The sequence below is a fragment of the Aptenodytes patagonicus genome, chromosome 1 (genome assembly GCF_965638725.1).
Source record: "Aptenodytes patagonicus chromosome 1, bAptPat1.pri.cur, whole genome shotgun sequence".
NCBI classification, from domain to species: domain Eukaryota; kingdom Metazoa; phylum Chordata; class Aves; order Sphenisciformes; family Spheniscidae; genus Aptenodytes; species Aptenodytes patagonicus.
In genome coordinates, this window is record NC_134949.1 from 121853655 (window position 1) to 121867854 (window position 14200).

At 41.9% G+C, this 14200-nt stretch overlaps 1 protein-coding gene across 1 annotated transcript in view; it reads right to left on the minus strand.

The window, feature by feature from the left end:
• Positions 1-14200, minus strand: part of URB1 (URB1 ribosome biogenesis factor) — a 59466-nt gene that overhangs the window by 38149 nt on the left and 7117 nt on the right. The window contains 8 exon segments of the mRNA XM_076352961.1: positions 1965-2087; positions 4628-4778; positions 5414-5587; positions 5981-6118; positions 7416-7611; positions 8753-8883; positions 10694-10819; positions 12768-12853. Coding sequence (XP_076209076.1) covers positions 1965-2087; positions 4628-4778; positions 5414-5587; positions 5981-6118; positions 7416-7611; positions 8753-8883; positions 10694-10819; positions 12768-12853 — 1125 coding nt within the window.

The following is a 14200-nucleotide window of genomic DNA, read 5'->3' on the forward strand; positions in this document are numbered from 1 at the left end:
GTGGTGTTCCCCAGGGCTCAGTATTGGGGCCAGTTCTGTTCAATTGATCTTTATCAATGATCTGGACGAGGGGATCGAGTGCACCCTCAGTAAGTTTGCAGACGACACCAAGTTGGGTGGGAGTGTTGATCTGCTCGAGGGTAGGAAGGCTCTGCAGAGGGACCTGGACAGGCTGGATCGATGGGCTGAGGCCAACTCTATGAGGTTCAACAAGGCCAAGTGCCAGGTCCTGCACTTGGGTCACAACAACCCCATGCAGCGCTACAGGCTTGGGGAAGAGTGGCTGGAAAGCTGCCCAGAGGAAAAGGACCTGGGGGTGCTGGTTGACAGCCGGCTGAACATGAGCCGGCAGTGTGCCCAGGTGGCCAAGAAGGCCAATGGCATCCTGGCTTGTATCAGAAACAGTGTGGCCAGCAGGAGTAGGGAAGTGATCGTGCCCCTGTACTCGGCCCTGGTGAGGCCGCACCTCGAATACTGTGTTCAGTTTTGGGCCCCTCACTACAAGAAAGACATTGAGGTGCTGGAGCAACGAGGCTGGTGAAGGGTCTAGAGCACAAGTCTTATGAGGAGCAGCTGAGGGAACTGGGACTGTTTAGCCTGGAGAAAAGGAGGCTCAGGGGAGATCTTATCACTCTCTACAACTACCTGAAAGGAGGTTGTAGCGAGGTGGGTGTCGGTCTCTTCTCCCAAGTAACAAGCGATAGGATGAGAGGAAATGGCCTCGAGTTGCGCCAGGGGAGTTTTAGATCGGATATGAGGAAAAATTTCTTCACCAAAAGGGTTATCAAGCACTGGAACAGGCTGCCCAGGGAAGTGGTTGAGTCCCCCTCCCTGGAGGTATTTAAAAGATATGTAGATGTGGTGCTTAGGGACATGGTTTAGTGGTGGACTTGGCAGTGTTCAGTTTATGGTTGGACTTGATGACCTTAAAGGTCTTTTCCAACCTAAATGATTCTATAATTCTATGATTTTTAACCCTGAGAGACTTTAAGGCATTTACATAACTCCCATTCTGACACATCCCAGACCTGCCTACAACACAGATAGTTGCTCTAGTTTGGTGGCCTACAAGCTCTGGTGGCCCACAGACAGCAATGATGCCCAAACATTTTGCTCTCTCCTCCAGTCTCAGTTTTAAATGGCAGTATTTATTGTATCACAAGCAGTATTGGAGGATCTTGCCCACAGTCCAGAATTTGTGGCTCATCATCCTTGCTGCATTAAGCAGGTACAGAACGTCTCTGTTTACTGCTACTGTATGAAGAGGAATACCCTCCATGAACATGACATCAGAGACAAAAATACAACAATATTGCTCAAGTGCTTCCTCATATAGATTTTCCACAGGAGATAATACCATACAGAATACTGTTGTTCTCCCCACACACTGCCAAACTATGATAAAATAATTCCAAACACAGCAAATGGAAAGAATACTTGAATGTTAAAAGATTTTCCAGAGGAGATTGGTGAATTAGTACGTGCTTCTCCCTCACCTAAACTTTCTGTGAACTATCCTGTTAAAAAAAAAATTTGTATCATTGCAGCTAATAAGAGTTTGGAAATAACTTACTTATGTTGGATTGTTGACATACGTCTAGGAGAATTACACCCCCAAATCTCATTAAGAGTTGGACATAAGTCTTCCTCAGAAACATTAGAATTAAAACCCCATAAAAAACCAAATTTTTGCAAGAATATGACACACAAAGAGGAAGACTGTAGCACAACCTACCACTTAAAACAACTGAGTGTAGCAGAGCAGCTACGGAATTTAAGAGGGCAGAGTGCCAGAGCACTGCAGAAATAGCAACAATAAATGCCAACACAATGAAGAAACTAACATGAGTTACTTTTAGAAAACATTTCTTTGCCTACACATAAGAGCAAACATTCCCGTCTGCTATGGACTTCGTAAATAGCCAGAGAAAGCAATAAAGGTAATAGAAATACCCATCACATACCTTTTAGCAGCTTGCTAAAATCAAAGTTGCTCCGTGCTACCAAGTGGGGGACAACCTTCTGATAAAGGCATACGACCTGAAGCAGTGCAGCTTTCAGAAACAGTGTCTCAGCATCATCTGAACCTAAACAAAGTGTTTACATAATTAGTTTCTCCCTCCTTCATACCAAGAGAGCACAGTGTAGCACCTACATTATCGAACATGAGAATTACTAACTGTATTTCCAATAGACTTGCCTATGAAATCATCAGTTATCTTCCTCACTAACAAGAAGAAAACAAAAAAACCCATGAAATCCCCAGTTTCCTTCCCCAGCATTCCTGTGTGAATACTTCTAAAACTAAATCAGCTTATTCAGTGCTTAAATTGGCAGTTGCCATTTCCAATTTGATTCTAAAGTGCTCACACATATAAAAGACAACCTCAACATTTTAACACTCACTATAAGAATCCTATCAGTCCCACTGCTGTTCAATTTAAGGCTGAACAACAGAAAAAAGTGAAGGAAAGGATATGGTCACACTGCTGGTTTCCGGGGACACTATTTTTACCTAATGCCAGGTAGGTTTGACTAGGGAAGTGCAGGAGACAGTACACTAATTTATTACTTCAGTTAAAGGTCTCTTTCTTTCCCTTTCCTCTTTCAAAATAATACTTTCTCAATGTGACCTCTTGGCAAGAGGAAGACAACAAATATCTGTATGAAACACCAACCCCAGCTAAGGCAGCCGTTTACTTCTTCAGAAAAGCTATTTCAGCAGCTAAATATTCTTTTAGTTTATTACACGAGGACACATAAAAGCTACTTGTTATCCAGTCACTAATGAAAGGAAGCAAAATAAGTGAAGGGCAGCCAAAACTTTTTTTTAACACCTACTTTTTTCCTGTTAACTGGGCCTCCCTCAGGGAGCTATGAAGAACTGGATGGATGCCATGCATAAACCTTGTCTTTGTTTGCCTGAGTCTCAACTCCCATTAAAAAAGAATTCTCTAGTGGCCACAGTGCAAATAAAGCTGTAAAAGGTGAGCTGAGAGTAAGTGATACAGTATTATCACCCTAGTATGCAGAGAAACTACAGCTACAGTAGAGATTAGCTACTCCATTGGTTTCAGCAGGCACTCTACCAATAAAGAGCCTTGGAGTGTCAGCTTTGACAACTATTTTGCTGCCCAAAGCCACACACAGAAGGACATACACTGAAAAACTCTCTGCTCCAGGAAGTCTCACTGTGGAATATGCCCTGTGAAGGGCATGAAACTGGCTGTAGATTTATCTTCAGTCTATAAGTAAAACATTGCAGGCTGCTAGCCAAGCTACAGAGAGTACTAAAACTTCCAGTCCCTGCAATGGGACTAGGAAAGCAAGTCCTTCAGGAGGGACACTGGTTTTGAGAGAGGAAAACGGAAGCCTTCACCCCAACCCTCTCTCCCTCTTCCAACACTTGCATGTTTCTAATCCTGTGCTACAGCAACACAAGCATTTGTGTAGCCACAGTGACTACCTGCTTCAAAAAAATGATCGCATGGTAAAATAACTTGGCCAAACTAAAAGCCCTCAAAAAATTATTTGTCAGGCATATCAGTTTCCCTGCCTGTTTTATCATGTGGCTGCAAAATACTCTTACTAGCATAAAAGGGTCAAGGACAGGAGGATTAAGTACAACAAGGGGAATTGCAGAGTCCTGCACCGGAGGAGAAACAACCCCATGCGCCAGCATGTGCTGGCGGCCACCCAGCTGGAAAGCAGCTTGGCAGAAAAGGGCCTGGGGGTCCTGGTGGACAACAGGTTGAACATGAGCCAGCAATGTGCCCTTGCCACAGAGAAAGCTACCAGTATCCTGGGCTGCATTAGGCAAAGTATTGCCAACAGGTCAAGGGAGGTGATCCTTCCCCTCTGCTCAGCGCTGGTGAGGCCACACCTGGAACACTGTGTCCAGTTCTGGGCTCCCCAGTACAAGAGAGGCATGGACACACTGCAGAGAGCCCAGCGAAGGGCCACGAAGATGATGAAGGGACTGGAGCACCTCTCCCGTGAGGAAAGGCTGGGAGAGCTGGGACTGTTCAGCCTGGAGAAGAGAAGGCTCGGGGGGATCTCATCAGTGTATATAAATACCCGAAGGGAGGGTGCAAAGAGGACGGAGCCAGGCTCTTTCCAGCGGTGCCCAGTGACAAGACCAGAGGCAATGGGCACAAACTGAAACACAGGAGGTTCCCTCTGAACATCAGGAAACGCTTTTTTACTGTGAGGGTGGCCAAACACTGGCACAGGTTGCCCAGAGATGTTGTCGGAGTCTCCATCCTTGGAGATATTCAAAAGCTGTCTGGACATGGTCCTAGGCAAGCAGGTTTAGGCAGGGGGGGTTGGACAAGATGACCTCCAGAGGTCCCTTCCAACCTCAACCATTCTGTGATTCTCTGAAAGCAGAAGGGCAAACTGCTTAACCTCCCAGTAGCAATGGCAGCCTATTTGTCAAACTGTGTTCTTAGGCAATTCTGATGCTAGTCAGAATTAAACTGCCCAAAGAACTAAACAAAGCAAAGAAGAACAGTAAATGCACAAGTGACATCTGGACTCTGCTGAAGTTAACTACCTTACATGGGATGAGGATTTCACAACACCTATTCACGCACATGTAAGAGGTAACTCCACCTGCTTTGCCTACCATGCTGTTCAGCAACTTCTGCTGTCTCAGTCATTGCCTTCACAGTGGAGATATCACTTTCCCTTTTCTCCTCTTGGCCATCATGGTGTTCTCTCCCTTGCTTCAGAAGGGACTGCCAGACAGCCACTATATTGTTCATGTCTGGTAAAAGCTAGAAGCAAAAAGAGTAAGTTGCAACAGCTCTCCTGCATGAGACAAAGCTACTGTGATAAAAATATTCACAACCAACCAACACGAGGATTTGCTGCTCTTCACAAAGGTTGGAACTGATCTTGTATGCAATCGGAAAAAGATCTGAAATCAAGTAGTGTACTTTCACTTCTGCAGAACATAAGTACTGGAAAGAACACTTTATTGAAAAAGTTTCCTGCAAAAAATTTATGTTTGGTTTTTCATCCTCATGGTGTATTTTCAACCCAAGTGTTACCTTGCCTCGTTAACTTCTAACTCCGAATGAACTCTGCTGGCTACAATTTACTTGAACCAGGAGGAGAATTTGCTTCTGAGCCTGCTCTTGGAATTCATCTGCAGCACAATAGCTGCCAATGTTACAAATTTGTCTCACAACAAAATTTTATTTGCGTTTCCATCAGCCAGCTTTGTTAGTAAATGCAGTCCACTGCCACACCAGTTATTAACACCTTTTAACCCACAGCCTTCCCCTCCCACTGCTCAAAGATACTATCTCCTGGCTCCCAGGCCGCAACCACTTGGAGAGAAAGCGCAGAGTAGTTGTCTGCTGCAAAATGACTCAAGTTATACCCCAATTTTCTTTTTATTTTGTACCTTGCTGATGGCTTCTCTGTACAGCTGTACGAATTCCTGCATCATTGACAGTGTGTAGATTTCTGACTTTTGCCAAGTTTCTTCATTCAAACAGTACTCAATATTCTTCAAAGCTCTTCTCAGAACCATTGATACAAGTGACAGTATGCTGTGCTTCACCACTGTGCTGGGTAACTAAAAGAAGGAAGTTGAATTAATGACATTTCACTACTTCCTCTTATGCTTTGCACATAATCTGTACTCTGAATATATGTTAAAATTTGTTAATGAATGAATTATTTCCTAAACATCGGCTTGCAGGAAAGAATCTGTAGGTTTTCAGATTCCCAGCCTAAACCACTAGTGAGCATTGGCAGAGCTGGTGCTTGTGAATGGCTCTTGGAAGCAGTATCAATGGGTTTTAATTCATTTACCCGTGCTTCCCCAAGCCAGCTTTATGCTGGGACAGACAGTATAAAATGTATGTAATTAACCAACTTAAGAAACTTCTTGAATGATCACACACTTAAATCAAACAGTATTAACAAGGACAGAAAAATCCACTGAAATACTATAGACTGCTCTTACATTTAGTCCTTGGGTGAACATTATTTTATTGCACACTGCAGGGACTGTTGTTACCATCACCATAGAAAGCAACCTGGGAAGAGGAATAAACTCTGAAGTCTTAAAAGAATTGGAAATCTCTGGTTGAGTCTCATAGATCTGAAATAAAAATAACAATTTCATCAACATTGATACAGCCCTGGAAATAACAGCTTCTTCCGGGGAGCATTTTACAGAAAGGCTTTGACTTGTCAAAAGTAATGACAGCACTAAATATCAATTTTTATGCAGAAATGCTACAGAGCATCCCCCAGACTCCTATTCAACTAAATGAAACATCTGCATGCTACCTGTACCCCTGCTAAAGGCCACCCCTTTTCAACAAACCGACTACAGATCCTACGTGCCCATTTTAAGCTAAAGCAAAGAGTCAGAGGAACACTCAGAAAGGACAAAAGGTTTTTCTAGCTGAGCTTCGATGTTGCTGCATCTCAACACGTACCATTAACGTGATGTTTCCCACCACTTCTTATGCCAATTCCTTCTTTTGCAGTTTAGTTAAATGTTTATACAGCCTCCTGCTCCGAGCATGGCTTTTTACCAAATGACTTTCCAACTCACTCTATGTCTACACTTTTTAAAGCAGCTGTGGCTCTGAGCCATGGCTCATTTTCCTCAGCACCCACAGAAAACAGGATGCCATTTCCCCCTCCTCCATTTACCATCTTCGACATTTAACAGCATCCTGCTGCTTCTTTCCTAACATACCTACAGTAACTGACGGTGTTATTTCAGAACCATTAAGTCCTTCCTGTTTAGCTCGCTTAAACCTCAGTCACCTAACTTTTCCACTGCTGGACTGTTTTTTTTTTAAAATCATTATTTATGAAATATTGTGCCTGCCTGCTTTTTAGTAACTTTAATAAACTCTAAAGCACTGTGCATTCACAGCTGTGAACACAACACATCTTCAGACGTGTGTTTCCTCTGATACAGAACAGCTGCTTCTGAAACAAAAACCAGAAAAACCCAGTCCCTGATCCTCAGCTTAGTTCCTCTGAAATCAATGAAATCTTGTTCCTTGTCACTAGGAAGACCTCAGCTAAGATCATGAATTCAGAGTTAGTTTATACCTAACATGGCCACACCATAGGCTGGCCAGGCTCTGTACTGCACAGTACCCAAATTGTAACAAATTTTACAAAGGAATGGCATTATAATACCTATGTGTAATAAAAGCAATCAAAGGCAGGCTTACCAATCTACTACCAAGTTCCTTTGCTTAGTAACTTTTCTGTAGGTCAGGAATGTTTGACTTTAGCATCTTTCCTATTACAATTTTGTGTAATTCTGCACTACTGTTTAACAAAAACGACTTCATTTTGTGGGGGAAAAAAAAGAGTATTGGGACTGCAAATTTCTGTGGAGAGGTGGTGTGCATCATTCATACTCTTACCTTTTTGAGTAACTTTATATTGTCCATCCAAGCTGACTTCAGTCTAGGAACAAAGGAATACCGGGTCTCCTTAAAGTATCTATTCAACAAATCTGGGCATACTTTAAGAATATTCACCATGAGATCAGCAACCATTTCATCTTCTGTTGCAGTTTTTAAACCAAGCAGAAAGCGCAGAAGCACCACATTTCCTCCCCTATTGAAGAAGAAAAAATACTTTAAAAAAAGAAATCCCTATTTCGACACTTTACATGTGATGCTAACTCTGCAACTCCTCTAACTGTTGCTGGGGTAAATTCAAGGCAAGACCTCTCACACTGCTGGCATAATTTCCGAGTTTATACTCGGCAAAGTAAGAACTGAATTTACCTCCAGGTTTTCTGCCTGACAAAGAGCAATTACTCCTAATTAAACCCACAATGTTTCAGAAATATTCTAACCAAACTTCACAAAGCTAAAAGTGTAGAATTAAAACTTAATATTAAACTTGGAAATACTTTCTGTGGTCTTTCAGTCCTCTTTTTTAAGTTTACTTCTGTATGTCCCTAAACAAAGTGGGAATACCGCAGATACCAGACGAACACCAGCTAAAATTTTGCTCAAAGCAAGAAACAACCTGCTCTAGCACCACTCAGTATTAGTACCCACTACTACAGTCTAGTACCTTCTTTGCCCAGCTAGTGTGAAGCATAAACTCACCCTATGAGAACCTCTCCATGGAATTACAGGAGTCTCAATTATTTTCTCTATCAGTTATAATCTTAGCACACATATATTCTAAATAGTTAGCAAATGGAAACAGTAGGGCAAATAGGTGCTTCCAGATTAGGTGTTGCAGGCCAAATTCTGGCACTACTGAAATCAATGTTGACATTTTGCCGAAATCTGGGATAAACCTCATCTGGTTCTACAGAATGTAAATTAGACTAGATATTTTACTACCACCTGGTTTACACTGCAGCTCTGATGCTTTATTGTCACCTCAAAAAAAATTTCTATGGTTCAAAATCACGCCTTACAATAAGAGACTTGTTATCTAGTTATTCACGGAGATGGCTCAGAGAAACATAACCATTGCCTAAGCCCCTATGAATAGGGCAGAACACTCTCTACTCTAGTACACAGAGGTATAAGGAGATCCAACAATTTGATTTTGGGAACTTAAAAACAGGAACAACAAAAAATCCCAACATATTTATTTCTTCTGCCACAGAAGAAAGAGAGAGGGAAGCAGAATTCGGTGAAGTTACTGGCAAAGGCCTGGAAGGGCAGACAAGATAACTAGTGAGGTCTCTCTTCTTCCTAGCACATACAATCTCAGCTGTCTGGTGACTTACTTGCCAGAAGTTCCAAGACTTGGATCATAGAAAGTTATACCATGTTTCAGAGAGCAGCAGAGATCCATTAAGAAATTATGAACAAGTTCCCGTACCATCATCTTTCCCGTCTCTTCAGAACCTTGAGTCACCTATAAAAAACAAAAAGGAGTAAAAAAAGGCACATGATTTTTGGTATCACAGAAGAAAATCTTACATCAATTTCACTCTTCTCTAAATTTTATGAAGGTCCTTTTACACAGAAATGCTAAAAGATGGTTGGGCTTTTGTTCAGATTAACAAGAGAAATTTCAGTTTCTGTATTAAACACATTAAATATTGCAGTATTTTTTGTTTCAAGGGAAGCAAACCTACCAAATTTAGGTACATAGGTACTATCTGCAGGGCATTACTGACTTAGGGCTTTTTGCCAAGAAGCCAGATAGAAGAAGATAGAGAAAAGTCAAGCTAAAGTAGTGATATAAAACTTAGATAAATTGGGCAAGGCCATCCTGGGACTTTGAAGTCAAGGATCTAATATTTAATCTGAAATAACCAACTTTCAACCTTACAGGCCAGGTTCACTATGAGGAAGTTCAGAAAAACCAAAAAAATCACTGAAGCCTTCAGCATAAAGCACATGAAACAAGTATGTGTATGTTTTTCGGGCCAATTTGGCAGAAGACGGAACAACTTTAATACAGGGCAAGAACGATGGATAGCTAACAACGCACTGAACATGCCAACACTTCAGGGAAAGGAGGTGGGGCATCAATGCCATTACGGTCACCATACAAAAATGGAAGAAGTCACCAAAATCCATGTCGAGGGGGGGGGGGGGGGGGAAGTGAACCCAGATTCCATTAACCTTTTACAGCCAGCACAGCTCAAGATCCCTACGAATGAGAAGCCTCTTGACAATTGCGGTTAGGAAATCACAAACCATATGACTCACAAGGGCTGCATGGAATTGTAAGAATTTAAAATTACTCAAAACTGAAATGCATGTTTATGAATAGAATCATAGATTTGCATAGCTCCAAGTAGACACCTACTAGCAACAGATCTCCTCCAAAAGTTGTTTACAATATATCAGGATTGGAATGGCATAGGCATAAACATCCAGTAGAAGAAGAATAAGAAGGCAGTTGTTCAGTGTTAGAAGTTTTAAAGAAGAATGGTTGGGCTTCTAAAGATCAAGCATTAATCCACACAAAGGTGAAAAGTCTGCAGCCAAAACCCAGTGGAAGCATAGAATTCTTTCTACTGCTTTGCATTGGGCTTAGAGCCATGCCTTAGATATTCCCACAGTGAAAGGGGGGGAAAAGAGATTACATGATTAAGAAAAATAAAAAAGCAAAAATTTAACCTATTTATGAGGAGAAGATGACAAAACATCTGCAGTACTAACACACACCCACCAGCTGCAGCCCTGATCCTTGCCTCATCTATGACTTTAGGAATGTGATTTCATGGACCAGTAGAATCAATAACAGCTCAGCCCTCAGAAACCCTGCCAACCTCTCAAAACAATGCAAGCTGAAAAGGCTGGCAACCATCTTGGGAGTTTAGCTCTCATATCAGATCAGCGTGTAGGATTGGATTGAGGCATGTGGTAAGAACATTGCTTCTGATATATTCTCCTATAGAGACACAAATGTGTCCAGGCAATGGAATACAGTACTCACACCCAAAAGCCCCAGTTCTCCCTGGTTCACAGATCTGCACTGCAATTCTGGCAATCAGGCAGGGGAAACAAACCCTCTTCCTCAAGTGGTCAGAAGCGGCAGAAAGTCAGGATTTCTCCTTAAGTAGCCTCAGCATATCCCTCTTCTTGAGCCCCCAGTTACCCTAACCTTGATGAGCTACTTCAAAACCTGTGGACTGCAAGGGGGGGGGGGGGGGGGGGGGGGGAGAAGGCAGGACAAGGACTAGGAGTTACAAAGAAGTAAGTTACCAGACCTTTAAATCCCCAGGGCTGACATCAGTAATCCCATTCCACCGGTAAAGTGAAGCTATGTGAATCAACACTTCTGCAGTAAAAAAGCGCACCTTCTGGGTTTTGGTGATATTTTTATTTTGAACCACCTGAAAACAATGAGAAAAACAAATACACAAACAACTCTTCTACTTATTGCAAGTTATCACAAAATAATTGCAAATTAGCAACGCACTTCATTCTTCTAGTACACACACAGCTCACTCTCCTCACTACAGCAGACAGAAGGTTCTGCCTGTCCTGTTAACACTTCTTTCACACGCTCCCGCTCCTATCTTGATATGGTTGAAGCCACAGGACTCTACACCAACTTCTGCAAACACTGCACACGCTGAACAGGATAGACTTTCAAGTTCAACTAAAGAGCACAGAACGTATTTAAAGTAGCACAGCCACAGACTAGGATCACGGAAACCTGCTGGTAGAGATGGTAGAACCTGCTACAAATGAAGTTTGAATGAATGGGAAAACATGGTGGAGGAAGTTCTAAAATGTTCTCCCACTGTGTTCTCCTGTCCTCATTTTTTTAATTCTCATTTTCCTTGCTAAACGGAAGGAGTCATACAGTGTGTTAGGTTGCATCAGTAATGTAACAGTACATGAGGTATGATTCCCACATGGGAAAATCTTCATTTAGAAAACAAAGTTTCAAGGAGGTTTATTTTACATTTAAATGCTAGCTTTTTTCTTCTTCTTCTTCTTCCAAGGTTATTTCAATAGAATAATGAAAGAATATTTTTGGCTTTAAATTGTCAGTTGTGAAAAGCCTGAGTCTGAGGCAGGCTCTTATGGTTACACTCTAAATTTGAACCGATTTTTTTCTTCATTCTCTCAATTGGTCATACAACAGCTTGTGCAACATTGCTACAGTAATTCAAAACAGAGATTCAAAAATCATAGACTGGAACTAAAAACATTTTTAAAAACATTTTTATAGAAATAACATCTCTGGCGCAGTTGCTGTACCCACAGCAGCAATAAGCTGGTGCATCACAGTGAAAGAGGCACAGCCATGCTCAGAAGCTAAGGAACAACAGAGCACAGGAAAGGCAGTCGAGACTAAACCAACTCTCACACCTTTCAGCAATTCCTGCTTTCAAGTTTTCTGTCTCAACCCTGCTATATCATGAGGTTATTTCTGACCGCTATGAAAGAATCAGAAAAAACAACTTCAAAGAGGAGCAGACTTACCTCTCTAACAGTACGTTCTGATAGCAAGTGGAATGTACCTTTCTTTTTCACAAAAACTCCTCTGCTCTTGGGAAGACAATTTTATAAGACTTCCCTTTTTCTCTACCCCACCAAAAATTACCTTTGACTAAATTAACCTCCTGCAGCAGAAGCCTTACCAGCCTAACAGTAACCAAGTCCAAAGACCAGCTAACCAGGACCACAGGATGTGGCCTCAATGGAGCCCTGCGACGACTGGTTGGGGGACGGTACCACACACCCTTCAACTGCAACCAGATCGCTCCCAGAAACCCATTTCACACCACAGTCCCCATACTAAAAACACACAAAATCCTTTTTCTCCTGCAAAGAAGATTGTACGTCATTATCTAGTTCAGATAGATAACTAACAAACCTAGTCAAATCTAGCTGATCTCCCCATTTCGGCATGAGACACATTCATTAACAGACCAATCTTACTGTCACTGGAAGCACCAAAAAGACTCCAGTTCTTTTGACTTCAGGCTTGGCACTGATGCAATCACAACCCGTGAAACAATCGGCATCTGTTGGACACCGCACACTAAAGATGAGCTGAAACTAGCATCCAAGTACAAGCTATGCAAGGACTTCCTTTAAAAGAGGGCATTAGAAAAGCATAACAAGCTTCAGTCCTGAAACAGTAAGCCGAGCTATCAACCTCCAACAAATATTACCAGTAATGGACACACTGACAAACTTTCAGCAGCAGCACAGTGCCGACATCTTAAAGAGCTGTACATTTTATGAGAAATTACTGCAAAACTGTTTCCAGCAGCAAAGAAAATAGAAAACAAGAGACAACACAGTTTCAAGAGTATATCATACCTTAGTTCTCAGTGTGGAAAGTAGAAGATTAACAGTAGAAACTTTGTCTTCCTTTATTTCAGAACGAAGAATATCTGGAATGAAATCTAAGAAGACATTTCAAATGTTAAGTGAAAATGTGAAAGCTATTTTCATACTAAAATGCTTCAGGGAATTCATACCCATTTCTCTTCAGTGTCATATTATTTACCTTGCTGTTATATTTGAGGATGAACCAAAAGGCTGCAATCAGAGTTCAGAAGGATGATGTGTCTGTAACTACAGTGATGAACAAGTGATGCTGCCAAACCTACTCTCATCATAACCAGCTAATTTGCCAACTTGGTTATTAACAGTTATCACAACAGCATCTGTCAGCTTCAAATATATTTTGGGCCCCAGTGTGCTATGCAGTATTTAAACTTGAGTAAATGCCTATCCTTTCCATTGAAGGACTCACAACTGTTTCACTGAGTGATTCTCAAATGTTTGGAGGTTACATCTCCAACGACACGCACCATCTTCTGGCTCACCTGTATATCCCAAAGTTAGAGAACTTCAGTTTACAGAGAACTTCAGTATCTTACAGGAGAATGAAAGCCAGCTGTGCCGACTGGGTCTAGGTGTGCACTGCCATTCCCTGTCCCGAAAGAACTGAACAACTACAAGCAATTAAAGGAAACCAGCAGCCCCCAGCTAGCATGAACAATAGGAGTAAATTATGGCCTGTTCTTGCTCCCTCACCATAGAAGAAACGAATTGTTGCCAGCTAATGGCTTCTTTTTCCTTTTTTAGAGCATTACTAGATCCCTTCTGAATTCTTTCATAATGTTACCAAGGGTCACAATTCACAACTTGAGAAACATCAGCAGTAGATTTCAAATCACTAAAGTCAACAGAAGTTTTACATTATCTTCAGCACATAAGGGATCAAGTATTAATCAAGTGTGCGCAAGATTTAATTTTCTGGATCCTCTTCGTCAGTTCAGTTTGACCCCCTTCTCTAAGAGACATGAGTGTAACATACTTCTGGACTGCACTCCCATGTAATGCCTCCATAAAGGATGCAAAGGACATTACACTGGTCTCCTGAATCATTGGCAAAAAGCAGTCTAACGGAGTACACAACAGTTGTCCTGCATGAGGACAGAAAGGAAACTAAAGTACGCGCAGTCGTTACCACTTTGTAAAAAATTTTTAATGCAACGCCATTGGAGTAATCTCCCCAGGGAAGTGGTAGATTCCCCAACATCGGACACTCTTAAGATTTGGCTGGACAGGATGCTGGGCCATCTTGTCTAGACTGTGCTTTTGCCAAGAAAGGTTGGACCGGATGATCCTTGAGGTCCCTTCCAACCTGGTATTCTATAATTCTATGATACCCACTGTTACTGTGTTATGAGCAAGGCTGGAGACCATGAAGTTTTTTTCTGCTTATTGAATCTATGGCCTCG